Source organism: Sceloporus occidentalis, unplaced genomic scaffold (assembly GCF_023333645.1).
Source record: "Sceloporus occidentalis isolate IW3139 unplaced genomic scaffold, rSceOcc1.0.p SCAF_71, whole genome shotgun sequence".
NCBI lineage: Eukaryota > Metazoa > Chordata > Lepidosauria > Squamata > Phrynosomatidae > Sceloporus > Sceloporus occidentalis.
In genome coordinates this window covers 5408400-5425484 of record NW_028317051.1, presented here as the reverse complement: position 1 = coordinate 5425484, position 17085 = coordinate 5408400, and the positions used below count along the sequence as shown (strand labels likewise).

The 17085-nt window shown below is 40.7% G+C and overlaps 1 protein-coding gene across 1 annotated transcript in view; it reads right to left on the bottom strand.

Moving 5' to 3' along the window:
• Window positions 1-17085, bottom strand: part of LOC149286297 (microtubule-actin cross-linking factor 1, isoforms 1/2/3/4/5-like) — a gene marked incomplete at its 3' end in the record, with an annotated part of 89176 nt that overhangs the window by 23125 nt on the left and 48966 nt on the right. Inside the window, exons 40-55 of the mRNA XM_089494327.1 lie at window positions 16121-16354; window positions 15249-15398; window positions 14788-15021; window positions 14464-14658; window positions 13608-14138; window positions 13045-13221; window positions 12806-12929; window positions 12498-12706; window positions 11560-11877; window positions 11148-11314; window positions 10921-11077; window positions 10482-10596; window positions 8785-8847; window positions 8431-8666; window positions 7927-8056; window positions 6862-7061 (exon numbers count right to left, since the gene is read on the bottom strand). Coding sequence (XP_089350453.1) covers window positions 6862-7061; window positions 7927-8056; window positions 8431-8666; window positions 8785-8847; window positions 10482-10596; window positions 10921-11077; window positions 11148-11314; window positions 11560-11877; window positions 12498-12706; window positions 12806-12929; window positions 13045-13221; window positions 13608-14138; window positions 14464-14658; window positions 14788-15021; window positions 15249-15398; window positions 16121-16354 — 3240 coding nt within the window. The remainder of the gene's footprint in view (window positions 1-6861; window positions 7062-7926; window positions 8057-8430; window positions 8667-8784; window positions 8848-10481; window positions 10597-10920; window positions 11078-11147; window positions 11315-11559; window positions 11878-12497; window positions 12707-12805; window positions 12930-13044; window positions 13222-13607; window positions 14139-14463; window positions 14659-14787; window positions 15022-15248; window positions 15399-16120; window positions 16355-17085) is intronic.

Below are 17085 nucleotides of genomic sequence, written 5' to 3'. Positions count from 1 at the left end.
AAAGCATGTATCCTATGAGAGAAATAGGACAAATGGATAATGCTGGTGTTCCCTTTACCATTCATCACCCTTGGGCACCGGGAGAACTGTTAGTTCTAAAACAACAATTTCCCCGTCCTGGAGATGATATTACTAAATTTTGTGATGTTTTGAAAGGACTGATGACTGCTTATGACCCTGTTAAACGAGATTATGATCAATTGTGGCAGATTATTTTAACCAGTGCAGTTTACTTGTTTTAAAGCAGCGTTTCCTAAAGTAGTACATGATTTTAATTGGGATACAGATGTTGAATTGGTAGAGCGCAATGCTGCCGCACGCAAGACATTGAATGATAATATTATTAAAGCTTTTGTTGAAGGATTTCCTCAGAACACTGACTGGACTAAGATTAACACTGCTTCACAGGGTAAAAATGAAAGTGTTGAAGAGTTTGCGGATAGAGTTAAAAAGTTGGTGAAAGCATATAGTGGTGTGAATGACCCAGAGAGAAACGCAGAACCTATGATAGTTGCTGCATTTGTGAAAGGATTGTTACCAGAGGTAAAGAAGGGAGTAAAAAGAGTGGTGATTGGTTGGGAAGAGAAGAGTTTAAAAGATGTGGTCTCTGCTGCAAAGCATTTTGAGAAATATAAAGAGGATTCTAGAGAAAGGCAGAGAGTTGCTGAAGTTAAGGAGTATAGAGCTGCAATGAGAGCAGTGGTCTCTGCTTCACAGCCTGTGGCTGGAGGGGGAAGTACTGATCAGTTGGTGCAGCAACCTGGAGGAAACGTGACATGTTATAATTGTGGCAAACTTGGTCATATGGCTAGGAATTGCAAATTCCCAAAAAAGAATGTGAATAATGGTGAAGGTTATAGCTTTGACAGACGGCAGTTCTCTAGTGCAACCGGTCAACAGAGAGCAAAGTGGGTACCCCCACTATACAGACAGGACAGTAATGTACGAGATTGACTAGTTAACACTGACACCCATGCTCCTGCTGTTTCTGACTCATTCCCCACTATAACGGCTGAAGATGAAGGCCCATTTATTAAAGCAAAGGTACAAGGTAAAATACTGAAATTTTTGGTAGACACCGGAGCTCACCGCTCCTGTCTGTCTAAAGACTGGATAGGGAAATTTCCCTTAAACTCAGATCTGCCAGTTCTTGTAAAAGGTGTTGGTGACAAAGCAATTCCTCACCCTGTTTCTCAGCCTCTAAACTTTCAATTGGCAGGAATAAATTTACAAGTAAAATTTCTCGTAAGCCCCACTTGTCCCATAAATTTACTAGGAAAGGACTTGTTGTGTGATATGGGTTGTACCATTTCTTGCACTCCTAATGGCCATATTGTTTTAGAACTTCCTGAGTATGAGGAATTGTATTTGGGTAGATTAGAAGAAGTGATCAAAGATAGAAAATCAATGTCTACGATTGATTTTGATATTGCATATCCACTGACAGAGCAGGTTACAAATGATATATGGAAAGGGCTACCTGAATGGATATGGGCAGTCCCAGGTGATTCTGCAGGGTTGATTTGGGAAGAACCCCCGGTTAAAATAAAATTAAAACCAGGTGTCAGTTTACCCAGAGTTAATCAATATCCTCTCAGCAGAACTGCTTTGGAGGGCATTGTCCCTGTGGTACAAGAATTGTTGCATCAAGGAATAATTGTTCCTACCACTAGTCCTTGTAATACTCCGATTTTGCCTGTTGTAAAGCCAGGTTCTGATCCCCCTAAATATAGGTTTGTACAGGATCTGAGAGCTGTAAATGCAGTTGTTCAGCCCATTTTCCCTGTTGTTCCTAACCCTACTACTATCCTGTCCTCTATCCCTTCAGAGGCTAAATATTTCACTGTAATTGATCTAAGTTCTGCTTTCTTTAGCATACCTTTGCATAAAGACAGTCAGTATCTATTTGCATTTACATATCAAGGGCAACAATATACGTGGACACGTATACCCCAAGGCTACACTGAAAGCCCGGCCCTATTTTCACAGGCATTGAGACGAAATCTTAGTGACCTCGTTCTCCCTGGTGGCTCCACACTTATTCAGTATGTGGATGATTTACTTGTCACATCCCCTACTGAAGAAGTTTGTGTTGCAGATTCCTTTCATCTGTTGCAGGAGCTGGCTAGGAAAGGACATAAAGTGAACAAACAGAAATTGCAGTGGTGTCTCCCTGAAGTTAAATACTTAGGACAGCTTATTTCCCATGGTTATAGGTCTATCTTCCCTGATAGATTGACCCCTATTATCAATTGTCCAGTGCCCCGTACAAAGAAACAAGTACGTGCTTTTCTGGGAATGGCAGGATACTGTAGACAATGGATACCTAATTTTTCTGCCCTCTCTAGTCCACTGGTTCAACTAACCAGGAAGGACGTTTCTGAACCAGTCCCTTGGGATGCAGAAACTGAAGAGTCCTTTATTTCTTTGAAAAAGGCTCTTTGTGAGGCCCCTGCCCTGGGTCTTCCAAATTACAATCTAACTTTTACTCTATTTTGTCATGAGTCCGAAGGACAAGCCACAGGCGTATTGACACAAGTACATGGGGGTCAACAAAGACCTATTGCTTACTACAGTACACCTTTGGATGCAGTAGCTCAAGGTTTCACCCCGTGTCTTAAAGCAGTAGCGGCTGCTGCTGTTTTAGTGGATCAATGTCAGAGTATAGTACAGGGACATGACCTTCATGTCATGGTACCTCATGCTGTATCAGCACTACTATTGCGAAGGTCCACCCAATTGACTAACAGTAGACTGACTAAATATGAAGTGATTTTGCAGGGTACTGCAAATGTAACAATACATAGGTGTTCTATCTTGAACCCTGCTACTTTACTGCCTACAGATTTGGTAGTTCAAGATCACGACTGTTTAGAAATCACAGACATACAACAGAAACCTAGAGATCAGCTATATGAAACACCTTTTACAGATGCTGATCTAAATTTGTTTGTAGATGGCTCATCCTTCATTGACCCAAAAGGACAAAGAAGGACTGGCTATGCAGTTGTTGACTGTTTTCAGGTGATTGAGTCAGGACCTTTACCTGCTAATTCGAGTTGGTGGCCCTCACTAGAGCATGTATATTAGCTACAGGAAAGAAAGTGAACATATATACCGATTCTAGATATGCCTTTGGAGTTGTGCATGATTTTGGTGCCATCTGGCGATTGCGAGGTTACCTTACTTCATCAGGTTCCCCTATTCTTAACCATACACATGTAAAAGCATTGTTAGATGCTCTCATGATGCCTAGTGCAATAGCTGTAATTAAAATTGCAGCTCATACCAAGGGCACTGATGCAGAATCGAAAGGCAATGAGTTAGCTGATAAATCTGCTAAAGAAGCGGCAGGCTTGCCCTTCACATAACTTTTTCAAGGAGCTGCTAATGCAGACCCCACCTCACTAACAATTCCCATTTGATTTAAAGAAATTTTATTCCCAAATTGATGAGAAAACTCAGCAATATTGGGAACAAAAGGGAGGAGTGGAAGAAAATGGTTTTTACCTCCTGATTTGGCTCCCTATATTATCAGACTAGTGCATAGCCTGAGTCATGTGTCTAGTGAAGCAATGATAAAAGCTATACTAGCTGATTGATGGGCCCCAGGTATACGGCCCCTTGTTAAAGAATATTGTGAACAATGTGTTATTTGTCAACAGCACAATGTGGGTAAACGAGTACAACTATAAGGGCATGGGAAGACTCCGTGTCCCATGGGACCCTTTAGAAGTTTGCAAATTGACTTTATTGAAATGCCAAGATCTTTGTATTATAAATACGTCCTTGTTATTGTGTGTACATATTCCCGCTGGATAGAAGCCTACCCATGCCAACGTGCAGAGGCAAGAACAGTAGCAAAGAAACTACTACAGGAATTTATTCCTAGATATGGTATACCTCTGCACATCTTTTCAGATCAAGGAACGCACTTTACTGCTGATATAGTACAGGAGCTTGCTAGAGTTTTAGGTATTGTGTACCATCTGCATTGTCCATATCACCCTCAGAGTGCAGGAAAAGTAGAAAGAGCTAATGGAGTCTTAAAAAATAAGATTAGCAAAATATGCGCAGAAACTCATATTCTCTGGCCAGAAGCTTTACCCTTAGCATTAATGTCTATGCGAAACTCAGTTCATGCAGCCATAAAAGTTACACCTCACGAGCTCATAATGGGACGTCCTATGCTAGCAGCTAATTCACTAGAAGTATTAGTGCATGATCATGCTATGATAGATGACACGATTAGCGTGTATTGTAAGACTTTAATGAAGTCCTTTAAGTCTCTCAAATCACAGGTGCAAGCAGTGCGCACGGACACAGAAGACGACAAACCAATTCACCAAATCCAACCAGGAGAATACGTATTGGTCAAGAGTTTTCAAAGAAAGAAAGTTCTTCAACCTCGCTGGAAAGGCCCATATCAAGTCTTGCTTGTAACTAACACAGCTGTAAAGGTAGCCGAGATTGCTTCTTGGATCCATTGCAGCCATTTAAAGCTTGTCCCGATTCCAAGGAAATCAACAAGTTAGTCCTCCAACAGGCACAATAATCCTAGCTGACTAACCAACGTGGGAAAGCCGAGAAAGGCCAAGAGGCCACTCGTGAAACCATGCAGCAAGATATTGGAAAAGCCGAAAGAAAGATCTTAATGTTTTTTGCATGTCTTGTTATATTGTTTATGGGATTGTGCATGTCTGTAGAATATTTGTATCAGTCTAATACAGAAGTTGTCAACTCTATTGTCAGACACAAAAGGGAGGAGATTAGAGTACCATGGGAGAAAGATAATTCGTATATTGAGATAAGCAAAATTTTTTATAAAGCTTCAGGTGTTAATCAGTCATGTTGGGTATGTGGGTTTGTTCCACATACCGCAGACACTCCCTATATTGGGTATCCCTATACTAAGTCAGAAATTTCTCAAGAACTAAAGAATGGGTTTAGTTTTATAAAGCCTGAAATTGGAGATTATTCTGATAAAACAAGGAGATTAACCCTGATTAATACAGCAGATCAAGGAGGATTATGGGTACAAAGAAAGGTAGGAGAAAATTTAGTAGGAGACTCTAAATTAAATTTAAGTAGCACTTGTGTCAGATATAATTTCACCGATTATGAGTCAGATGGATATTTCTGTACCAATGACTCTAATGAACTAAACGTTGCAGAAAAGGCAATGTGGGCCCCATCTAATGATAACTGCAGGAATCACAGTTTACCCCGAAGCATCTATTGGCTATGCGGTAAGTGGGCTTATAGAATACTACCCTGCAACTGGAAAGGAAGTTGCTATTTAGGGCGAGTGTTGCCTGCTTTTACCATAAGAAAGGATCTACCAAACGGAAGACTGAGAAATCGGAGACGTGTCAATGTAAAAACCAGTACGACTGAAAATGTTCTTCTATCTATATTTCCCCAGATAGGAGTGGGATTGGCTTTAAAAAAGATAAATGAATTAGCTGAAGTATTAGATAGTGCCTTGAACTATTCCAGTGATGCCATCTCCATATTAAATGCTGAACAAATCCAAATTAGAATGATGGCCTTACAGAACAGAATGGCTTTGGATTATATTTTAGCATCTAAAGGAGGCGTGTGTGCTTTAGTTAAAGATCATTGCTGTGTGTTTATCAAAGACAGAAGTGGGGAAATAGAAACTGACTTAGATAAAATTGGAGTAATCCAGAAAAAACTACGTCAAGTTAATGAGGAATGGGATCCATTTGGCCTTGAAAGATGGCTCGGTTCACTTGGAGCAAAACTGGTGACTGGTATGATTGTGGCTTTGTTTGTTATTGTATGTGTGTATGTTTTCTTTCTACTAATTAAGTCGCTGAGTGTAAAGTGTACTGGCACTAGCCACGCAATGCCTTTGTTGGAAGGTGAAGAATCCCCCGATTTTAAAGACCCGGAAACTCTGGATGACACATTGTATGACGATCCGCATGAAAAGGAATTAATGGACGCATGGTTCACTATGCAACAAGCTCCATCTCGTCCAAATACAAATTATTGATTACTTAACAGGATCTGTTAAGAATAAAAAGGGAGGACTGTGAATATTGAATATGTGCCTTCAGCTTCTCAGCAGACATTTTTATGTTAACCCTGAGTGTCCTTTTCTGTGTGACTCTATGTGCAATGAAAGGTTAAGAGTGGACAGGTGGTTGGCTATTTCTTGCTCCAAGTAAGTTAAAAGAAACTGACCAAGTCTATTCAAGGACCACAATGAGGGGGGTCAGAAGTGATTGATCATCTCAGCTGCAAACATGGTCTTTGACATAAACTGACCATAATAGGATGAATGGTTTTCTGTATCTTTCTGTATGTATATTTCAGGACACTTGCTACGTAGACAGATCTTAGCACGTAGCTCTCTTGTTTGTAAAGGTATATAAGACATGTGTTGTTTTCATTGAGAGAGAGTAGTCTGGCTGATGACACTCCCTCGTGTGCACGAGCAATAAAATCTGCTTATTCAACTCTTTTGGGAAGAATCTGTGTCTCAAAGTTATTGAGCATTCACACAGGCTACACACTTTCTACATAGGCCACATTCATATTTAAAGGGTTCATCTTGTTAATTTTATGTTGCTGGCATTTACCAGCCAGAAACATCCCATGGCATATACGTCAGCCCACATGATTCATCCCTTGTACATTACACAGATAAAGGGGCATGTTTACCACGTCTCATATTCAAAATAATTCTGGGCCCCAGTCAAGTAACCTCTCTGGTGGAGCAAGTTAAACAAGAAACGTCCTGTGCATAAACGGATAAATCCTTCTGTAGATGCAGAGAGTCTGTAAACTATTAGGGACTGTTGCCTCATCCAGTAAGATGCTCCCCTTTACCTGAACTTGTTGCTTTTGTGCATTGAGCATGTTGGGATCAACAGAAAGGGGTCCAAGAACACTCATCATTAACTCTTTTTCTGTCAGCCAGGGGCGCAGTTGGGACGCTGCAGTCTGGAAGGTTGCCAGCTGGTTGGCAGACTCCTCAAGTTTTTGTTGACGTTCTGACGTTGCTTGATTGGCTCTGTTCCATTTTTGGTCTAGGTGGGAAGGTTAAAAAACACCTGTATACTCCTCATTTGTCATTAAATGGTTAAATACACCAACATAGTTATGCTAAATGCTGTGACAAAGACAGCTTAACACACCTTTGCCATGGGAAATTTGATAAAAAAAGTCCTATTTGACTAAATTTGGCACTCATGTTATGAATAAACCTTACATGTCAACAGCTAAAGGGCTCTGATGTTACAGAGGATCAGTCTGAGGTAGCATTGAGGTATGGCCTTTTTTCATTTTAGAAATGGGGGGAAAAATAATGTTAGCACAGCGGTAAGATTTTCAAAATGCAGATTTGGGTTTTATGGTTAATCTCCTTATTCTTCCTAGTGATGGTAACTTGGGTACAAGCTGAACCAGTCCCAGGGTGCCTATCTGGCAAACTGGGCAAATGCCAGGTTGGCTGGGGCCAGAAGCAAGTGGCTATCTTTACTGCCACTCTCAGAGAAGTCCTGTTTGAGCGCAGTATGGATACAAATGGCCACACGCTGCACAAGTGAAGGAGGGGAGCGTGAAGCCACCCAGTGTACCACTTTTCTGACACTAAGCTGGACCTTCACTTTATTGACTGATGCCTAAATGCCATTTAACTATAGAATAGTACGCACTCTGTCCTTTCCAGTCCCATATAACCATTACAATCAAACTGGCACCAAGTCCTACAGGGATTTAATAGCGAACCTGGCTTCACAAGGTCTGAGCTTTTTCCCTTCCTATTAGTACAACTTGGACAGGCAAGTGTGTTAGACTTTACACCGTGCATTACCTCACAGGTACATAGTGGCTATATACTGTATAAACACAGGGGCTCTCTTTCATTCGACTTGATGCCTGCCAGATACTTACTAAGATTTTCCAGCATTTTTTTCCAGGTTTCTGCCTCTGGAGAGTTTGGATACTTCTCTAGCAGCTCTCTCAGGGAAGCTTTCAGACTTTCCACTTTTCCAGAACTCTTCTCCAGTTCAGATATGAGCTCCTGGAATGGAAAATTGGATGGTGGAAGCCAACTGACAACATGCCAACACAGTATCTGCACAGCATAATTTTTGCATCATATATTTTATAGCAACTGCATGTGCAAGGGTGAATTTAACATTCCAAAATGAAATTCATTTTGAAATCAAAACATCGAGTAAGGCAAAAAATGGTTATTTTTGCATTGAGATTGTCTGCTTCAACCTGTGGAAATGTATTTCTGTACACTCTTTCCATAAAGCAACTATGTGCTTGTGAAACCATCTTCTAAAAAGTCTACAAAATAACTAAAAGGGTTTCTATAAGACAAGCAACACTAAAACTGTTCTAATTTATATCTGCAGCTGACAATGTAGTTGCTTTCTGTTCATTTACCTTGTTCTGTGCAGCCTGGGCTTTCACCATCTCGGTCTTTGTAGGAGACACTTTGACTGCACTTATGACATCCTCTTTAGACTCCAACCAGCTCAGCATGCAGTCAGCTTCTTGCTTAACCTTTTGCATGCTTTCCAATGCCGAGGACAGCTGCTCTTCACGGCTTTGCAGTAAACGGCCAAGATCTTCATATTTCTGACTGGTTTCAGATAAGTCACACTGGATGCCAGTCAGATCTGGAAATAAAGAAGTGTTCAGATGACAGGCGTGTGTGTAATATCTCTACACATATATACGTATTTTGAAAATGATATGTGAGATGACACAGGGAACACAGTAGATCTGCATCCTCACCTTGGCAGGTATGGTATCCATTAACATTCCCTACAGGACTCAAGGAAGCCATCAGCACAGAACCTGAGCAGGACAAGGAGGCAAAGCAGTAACAACACAACCACATTAAGATTGCAGACATAAAACGCACGCAGAAAATATGTGTACGGCTACTATAACCCTGTACCACTCTCAAAATCTCAGCAATCCCCTCAACACTCTCAGAAATACCACCATCTCTATCCAATCTTCACATAGCACCACTGCTTATCTGCATATGTACTATTACAGCATCCTTAAATCCAATAATTTATAGGGTATTCCAATTCATTAGGCAAAACTTGCAAATCAGTTTCATAAGTGACATGGTAGATGACCAGAAAATAATATAGCTGAGCAACACTTGGATACTTTTTGTCCCCCCTGGTGTTAAGAGATGAAAATTCTAATAAGTTCCAAGGGTCTTCGTGCATCCAACCTCTGGTTAATATATTATTGAAATGCTAACTTATTCAAAGTCAGATTTAACACCTCTATTTTGTTTGCGATTTATGATCCTCCATTCTTCTCTAACTCAGTCTTCTGGTTTCCTTCTCCTCACATATCCTCTGCTTACTCTGAAGACCCAGCTCTTGCTACTACCATGCTCTCCACTGAGGTTATACATGGGAGCTTGCTCCACGTACATATACTTTATAAACATATCAACATGAGTAAGCAGTAGGACAGACTCAAAGCAGTGAATTCCACACAAAAAAACACCCATAGCAGCACTAAGCCAGAAATACAATCAGTTTTTGCGTGACAGCAGCCCAAGCCATTGAAACAAACAGAAACTTGTTGTAAGAGTTCTACAAGAGTCGAGCACAAACGTGTGGCTTCTGTAACAAGCGAAGGTTTTAAAAGGACTGTGGGTAAATTTAAATATAACGTTTAAGAGGCCAACATAATTTTTATTCTGAGAACAGCGAGGCAAGTTAGGTTTGTGTCACTTTTGTGGTGCCCAAGAAAACAAACAGCTTATTATCCTGCACAGTGATTCCCCCTGACATCAATAGGAAAGAAGCCCCAGGTATGTGGTCATTATCAGGAGTGGAATCTGGTGAATTTGTCTCTAGACTGTGAGCAATCAACCCAAGCGCAACCGACCATGCCATCAGTATGAAAGCCTGTATCCCCCTTCTTAGAAAATCTATAATATAGAGAAGGGATTCTTACATATATATTTTTCAGGTGGCAGGAAAAGTGGTGGGTAAAGGGAAAAAAAAGGTAAAAGTCAAACTAAAAAGGAGGTGACAGAAAATAAGAATAGGAAAGAAGACCAAAGTTTTAAAGAGCAGCGAGGGAAGAACAGGCAGGATCGTGTCAGAACAAGAGCAAAGGACAAGAAGAAGCAATAAGAGTAAAGACAAAAAAAAAAAAAAAGAGTTGAAAAGAGACACAGAAAATGCAGATATAGTAAAACCAGGGAATGGGAAAATTGCACAAGGAGAGATTATGAAATAAACAAATTCAGGAGGGGTGGGAAGCAGAGGGGTGAGAAGACTGGGAAGGGAGTCAAAAAGCCCAGGTACTTGTCTGAAGACATACTACGCCATGAGGAGACTTGAAGTGAAGTAGTAGTAAGATCAGGATGGAGAGTGAGTGTTGTCTGTGTGCACACCCCGCCATAGGAAGCCAAAGGAATACGTTGTTAGGGTGCGTAAGGGGCTCATTACCTCGCAGCTGGCTCTCGGATGCAGTGATCTCCATAATACGGCTCTCTAATTCGGATCCCTTCTGTGTGATCGCCTCCATGTCAGGACCCTTCATTTTCCATTCCTGAAGAAGATCCTAAAGGACACAATAAAAAGGTAAAAAAAGAAACGGACAGAAGTCATAAATTCAGTTGACTTCAAATAGCATGTTTGGCCCTCAACAAAAAAAAAAAAAATTGGAAAATATAGTTAATGGCATATTCCCTCATATTAGTATAACCAGGAAAGCAGTGTATTAATACAATAATCTAAAACATTTGTATAATTATCTTATTTAAAGTTACCAAATTTTTATACATTCAGAATGAACCGTCTCAGAAAAAGCAGCATCCATACAGACACAGAACTCTTTTCTATGTAAAGAACACGGTATTGTGCTTTGTCTCTGAAGATCAGTTACCTGTATTTTCTGTAGCCTGATCTGGATCTCTTGTGTTCCAAGGGAGTCTTCTGCGGCTGGGACATTTTCTTCATTGTCCTTCAGCCATTTTCTCATGATTCCAACCAACTTCTTGAAGTGCTCTAATTCTTCCTGGCAGGACAATGCATCGCGTTCCCTGAGAGGGCAAGCAGTTATTAATGATAGTTTGTGGTAACCAGATAAAACCTGTCAGTACTCAGGCTTACCTTTCTCGTGCAGCCTTTTGGAGCTCTGAGAAGTCATTCTTTAGAGCCTGAACCTTCTGCAAATGCTCAGTGGCATCAAGAAGAACAGGGTAAGTGCTTAGCTCATTTGCTAATGTATCCAAGGTAATAAGATGCTCTTCTTGTTGCTTTATCTCTAAATTCAGCTCCTATTGATGAAAAAAAATAATCTTGTATTTAGCAATAAATACCACAAATCCTATATATGAAATGGTGGATGGGGATGAAAAAGGAGAAAAATACCTACATTCTTGCTTCTGTAGAGTTCTATGCACACCATCAGAATAATCACACACATTTTCCAACAACATGATAAAGTACACATGTGTTTGTAAGACCCGTAATAAAATACATAGTATGAAACATATACGTTTGTATGGTACATGAAACAAACCTGGATTTGTTCAGAAAACTGAGCGATGTCTTTGTCTGGTTGATTTCCAGAGGCCAGTAGCTGAAATCTGGTTACGCTAAAATCTTTTAGGTTGTCCGATAACTGTTCATATTTTTCCACTTTTGGTAATATTTCTTTCAGCGCAGACTCTTGCTGACTCTGTCTTAGACACACTTTATTGAATCTTTCAGTGACAGCCAAGAGCTTGCTCTGAAGGGCAGAGGCTGTGGCGCTGTCTGCCGTTTCCATGAACTTCGCAACCATTTCTCCAGTGGCATCAAGGCTGCCTCTCCGACTGCCGATATCTTGTCTCAATTTCTGGAAACAGACACACATGCAGGGAACCAAAATGGTCTGTCAGATGGGTCTGAATATCACAGTCACATTAAGCATCCATTATTGATTGAACATAAAACTTGTGATCCTAAAAATTTTTTAAAAAACTACTACATATATTTATTATGCAAATATAGCATGTCATTCAGATTGCTAAAGATGTCAGGTCAGGCTCGGATTGTTTTTAGGTAACTTTTCGATTGTGTTCTCGGGTATGATTCGTTAACAGACTGAAATCAGTTAGATGGAGGGGGTTTTTTTGCAAAAAGGCCATCACTGAGAATAAAAAATTAACAAAAAAATGTGTCAGTATTATAAAAAGTAAAATACTGCATTTTTTCAGATAGGCGTAAACGGAATTGCGATGAAAGTTAAGAGCAACATAAGTCTGCTTATGAACTTCATATTAAAATGTATATGTATGCAGTAAACAATAGTTTGTTCTGCCAAGGAGAGGCTTGCAAGTACGACTAATTCAGCCAAAAACCTAGGATGAACAGAGAGCTACTTATATTTTACACTCATAGTTTAAAATGTAACTTCAGTTGAGTATATAGGAGTATCTTGTTTGGCAAAGGACAGTAATTAGTTTTGTGTCTCACCGTGTTCGTAGCGAGAGATTCCTGAATGGATGATGACGACATAGGAATCTGTCTTTGGTCTTCAAGTGCCTTCTCCATTCCCTCAAGCCAATGCAGAAGATTTTCCAGGCCTTCCTGGACACTCTGAGACTGTGCTACTGATTTTTGCAGTACATCAGAATGAGCAGACATTTTGGTAGAGAGATCTTGAAATTGACTGTCTATAGAATCTGCAAAAAAAAAAAAAAAAAGTACTATTACTTTAAATACCTAAAGATACACTGGAGATATCCTGTAGTGTAATTCCATAATTTTAGGTTAATGCAGACCTGTGGTGGCCTGGATGCTCTCACAGTCTGGGGATGGGTCTTCTTGAACCTCTAGCAGTGCCCGTAGAGCCATATGAACTTTCTCCACCTGCACCTCACGTTCAGCAAGATCGCCCTGCATGCTCTGTTAGAACAGTGGGAAAGGTGGGGTGATGTTTTTACACTTCCGCAATAGAATATGCATTTTGCAAACCATTAAACGCAAGTACCTAACAAACAAACTCATCGGGCAGTTTTACCTTGGCCTTCTCCAACTGTATTTGCAATGCGTCTGGTTTGGATGCCACCGGCTCAGATAGGATGTTCTCTACTGCCGAGGCTGTATTCTGCAGCCAAGCTAACGTCGCATCAGACCCTTCCTGGAACTGCTGGAATCGACTTAGTACAGAATTCAGATGAGAGCCCAGCTTTGAGCACTGTGATGGGTAAAACAAAAAGGTTTACAAAATGTATTAGGAAGCAGAACGCGTATCACGTTAAACACCAGTAAACCAAGGAAGATACACTGTAATATTTTTACTTTTCCATTTGTTGCAAAGACTGGTATTATGATTTTTTTCATACAGGGTCCAAGATAATTCTGTTTTGGTGCAGGGAAATCTTTTAAGCTATCTAAAGTGTATTTGAACATTATTAAGGAGAGAAAAATAACATTTCCAGTCACAAAAAGCTTTCCAGAATTTATTTTATAAATTAAACCTTTTCTGCACTTTTATGATCACAGCTCGGTATGCACTAGAAATGAATCAGATAGGGTCTCGGTATCTTGACACATAAGGTACGTTTTTAAACATATGATTACCTTTGAGTGCAAAGCGCTGTATCTCTTTGAGGCATCCTCAAGTTTGTTTTTCACTAGACTTCCTGCAACTGCCACCTCAACATCTTCCTTGCACTGGTCGGCTGCAGCCTTCTCTGCCTCTATGGCCTTCTGGCCAGCTATGGTAATATAACGCAGATCTCCTTTGTGAGAAATAACATCCTCAGAAAAATCTGCTTGTTGATGGAGCAAGTTTTGTACAGCTTCCGCGTCTACTTTGCCCTTTTGCATGTTGTTTAACAACTCCTCGCTTCGCTGAAGCCAACTTTCAAACTCTCCATGATCATGAAGAAAGTTCTGCAGCTCATCTTTAAGGCTCTGAGCATGCTTCAATTGTAACTGTGCCTGGGATAGAGATGTTGAGTATTCGTCCTTTAGCCGGGCCAGCTGGTCCTGCAGCTGTTGCCGCTCCTCTGTTGGAAGGGAGCTGCCATGCTTGTCCAGGAAATCTTGCGCTGACTGAATGGTTAAGATAAAATTTTGCTGCTGGGCCCACATCTCCTGATGCTGGGTCTACAGGTAAGGACATTGAATAAAGAAACATCATTAGCTACCAGCAATGGCAAATCTACTAAATTATACATCTTAAGAACACAATATTCTTGTACTGCCAGTGATTAGTAGATATAATATTATATCTACTAATAGTCGTAGATTAGTGTAGATTCTGGTCTAAAATGAAGGAATATCATTTTTGGCAAAAAATAGCATTTTCATTTTCTTTATTTAGGTTTATTTGGACAACAATCTGAATAACAATCCCATCACTGCCACCAAAGCCTTTGCGGTTGATTCTGACACTTGCCAACCCCAAACCCCCATTTTTTGTTGTCTGCACCTTCTTCCTCTCATAGAGGTTATTAATCAGGTCGATGGCTTGGTCTGTAGCAGGACCGCAATTGGACATCTCTGATTTACTGGTTTCTCTTCCATCGGTCAAGGTGGCTGGCTGCTGTGAGATAGTAGGGAGAACCTGATGCAGGAGAGATTCAATCTTGCCCAAGTTCACTTTCAGCTCTTCCGCAGTCTTAGACTACAACAAAAAATAAAGTCAACATTCAACCCAGGCCCCCAAGCCAAGAAAGTAGTGGTAGAAAATCATTTTACTATGACAGAAATAATCAAGCATTATAAAGGCATCAACTGCTCTCAGCAGTCTTACTTTCTTGGTCTCTTCGAGAACAGCTGTGCTCACTGCAGTCTCTAGCTGCTTCTCTGCGTCTACGGTCTTCTCAAGTAAACCATGATATTGTTCTTTTGCCTGTTGAAGTTTCTTCTGGAAGGCTTCTAGCTCTTTTGGATCCATTTTTGTCTTGTTCTCCACTAGGAAATCCTCAGCTGCTTTAAGTACCTTAGCAAAATGATCACCTTGAGCTTTTACATCCTTACGGAGATTCTAAGGGGCAATGTACAATTCATACAGTTAGCTCATGTAATTTTTTATATTTCCTCTGTTAAAAAAACTGGGCAATATGACTTCTAAACTTACCCTTGTAGTACTGACATTTTTTATTACAAAATATGTTAATAAGCTGGTCACCACCTTTGTTCCAAACGTCTCAAGTAATGAGCTGGATGTGAAGAATACAACCGACGGCAGATGTGGGCAGTGTCGTACGTTACCTGCATGCTTCTGTGCTGGTCCTGCAGTGTAGACAGATCCCGATTCCCTTGAATGGCGCCATGATCGCTCACGGCTTTCTCTGTGCATTCTGTCCACAAGCTCAGCTCTTCTAGTCCTTGAGCACAGACAGCTTTCTGCTCCTGTAGTGTCTAAAGGGAATAATTTACATGAAACATGGATATTCTTAATGAATTTACAGCACACACAAAAAAAAACCAAAGGAAACGGCACAGAAAGGAAGACTCCAGAATTATAGAACATTTCCTTGCAAATCATGACAATCAAAAATAATTACATAGTTTGATTAAATTAAGTTGCTAGTACTGTTGAGTTCACCACATTCTGGAGTCTGAGCCATGCAATGCCTCTTCCTCTGTCTTAAGCAATTTTTGGATAAAGGCTGAGCACGATGTGTCCTGTCTACAATTTCCTATTGCGCAAGTCATATTTTTTATTTGCAAAGAGTGGATATGTACGCATGTACCAAGCTCAACAACTTGGCCTGTGAGAGAAACTCTTCACTGTTAGGGGAGATAAACCTAGAAAAGCAAAGCAAACAAGAGGTTAAACACAGACAGACAACATGACCGATACAGACAAGGTTAATACAAACATGTCAACATTAACAAGGCTCCGAGAGCACGTAGTACCCAAGGGGTTTCAGTCAAACTGAACACACATTTCTTTCCAATGTGTTAGTGAGAAAATGTTTCAAGCCTAAAATCCGAAGCAAAAGAAAAAAAAACTCATCCTGGTTTTTGTACGCCACACGTGGTCACACGAGGCAAGAAGGACAAAAAGAGATTGTGCATGGATACATTTCCTTCTCAGCGCACGTGAGTAATGCGGAACTGCACGCATGCTGTCTAACCTTTATTTCAGCATTGTGCTTTGCATGCCGCTGCCGCAGCTGCATCACTTCTTCTCTTGCGAACAGCCTCTCTGACAACCCCCTGAAGGACTTTTGCAGCTCATTCAAGAGATGCAGCAGAACGCGGCTCTGTTGCGGGGTCAAATCCTGAGCCTTTTCTGAAATAAATAGCTGAATCTCAAAGGCAATGTTGTCCAGTTCTAGTCTGGTATCTGCAACAGGTTGCTTCAAGCTCTGAAACAGAAAATGAGGGAACAGAGTTATTCGCATTTTGGCAGAAGTTCCTTCCCGGGTTAAGTCCGTAGATATGGGGAGATTAAGAGTGAAGAACGAGAGTGTGAGTGAAGAACGAGAGTGTGAGTGAAGAACGAGAGTGTGAGTGAAGAACGAGAGTGTGAGTGAAGAACGAGAGTGTGAGTGAAGAACGAGAGTGTGAGTGAAGAACGAGAGTGTGAGTGAAGAACGAGAGTGTGAGTGAATGTAGGCCTACGTATTTCAGGATGAAAATTCTGAGCTTTTTGCTTTGTTTTCATCTGATTCCTGGGGAGACCAGCCTTGTTTTTGTGACCTAACATGAAGCGCCAAATTTACCAAAATTCAGTAACTTTGCAATTTGTACAAATCCGAATGCACAAGTCTAGTGCTTATCATGCTAACCACACTAGTAGCAAATACATATGCCAAAATATTCTTGCCTCTACATGATTATATCTCATCAGCAGAGACTTGTAATCTCCCCCTCTGGCAAGTAATAGAACAACTGTATGTATTTGTACTTTTAGCACTGAGATCTATTCACCAATTAGAGCGCTGAAAGAGGAGCTTGCAGGAGCGTTTCAGCTCTTTCGCTTCACTATACATGAAAGTCCAACCACATTGACCCTCAGTGGCAGTAAGAGCTTGGCTGGCCCTGTATTATGTGTAGTTTAATTAGCTCCCCATTCAATTATAACAAATGACAGTGA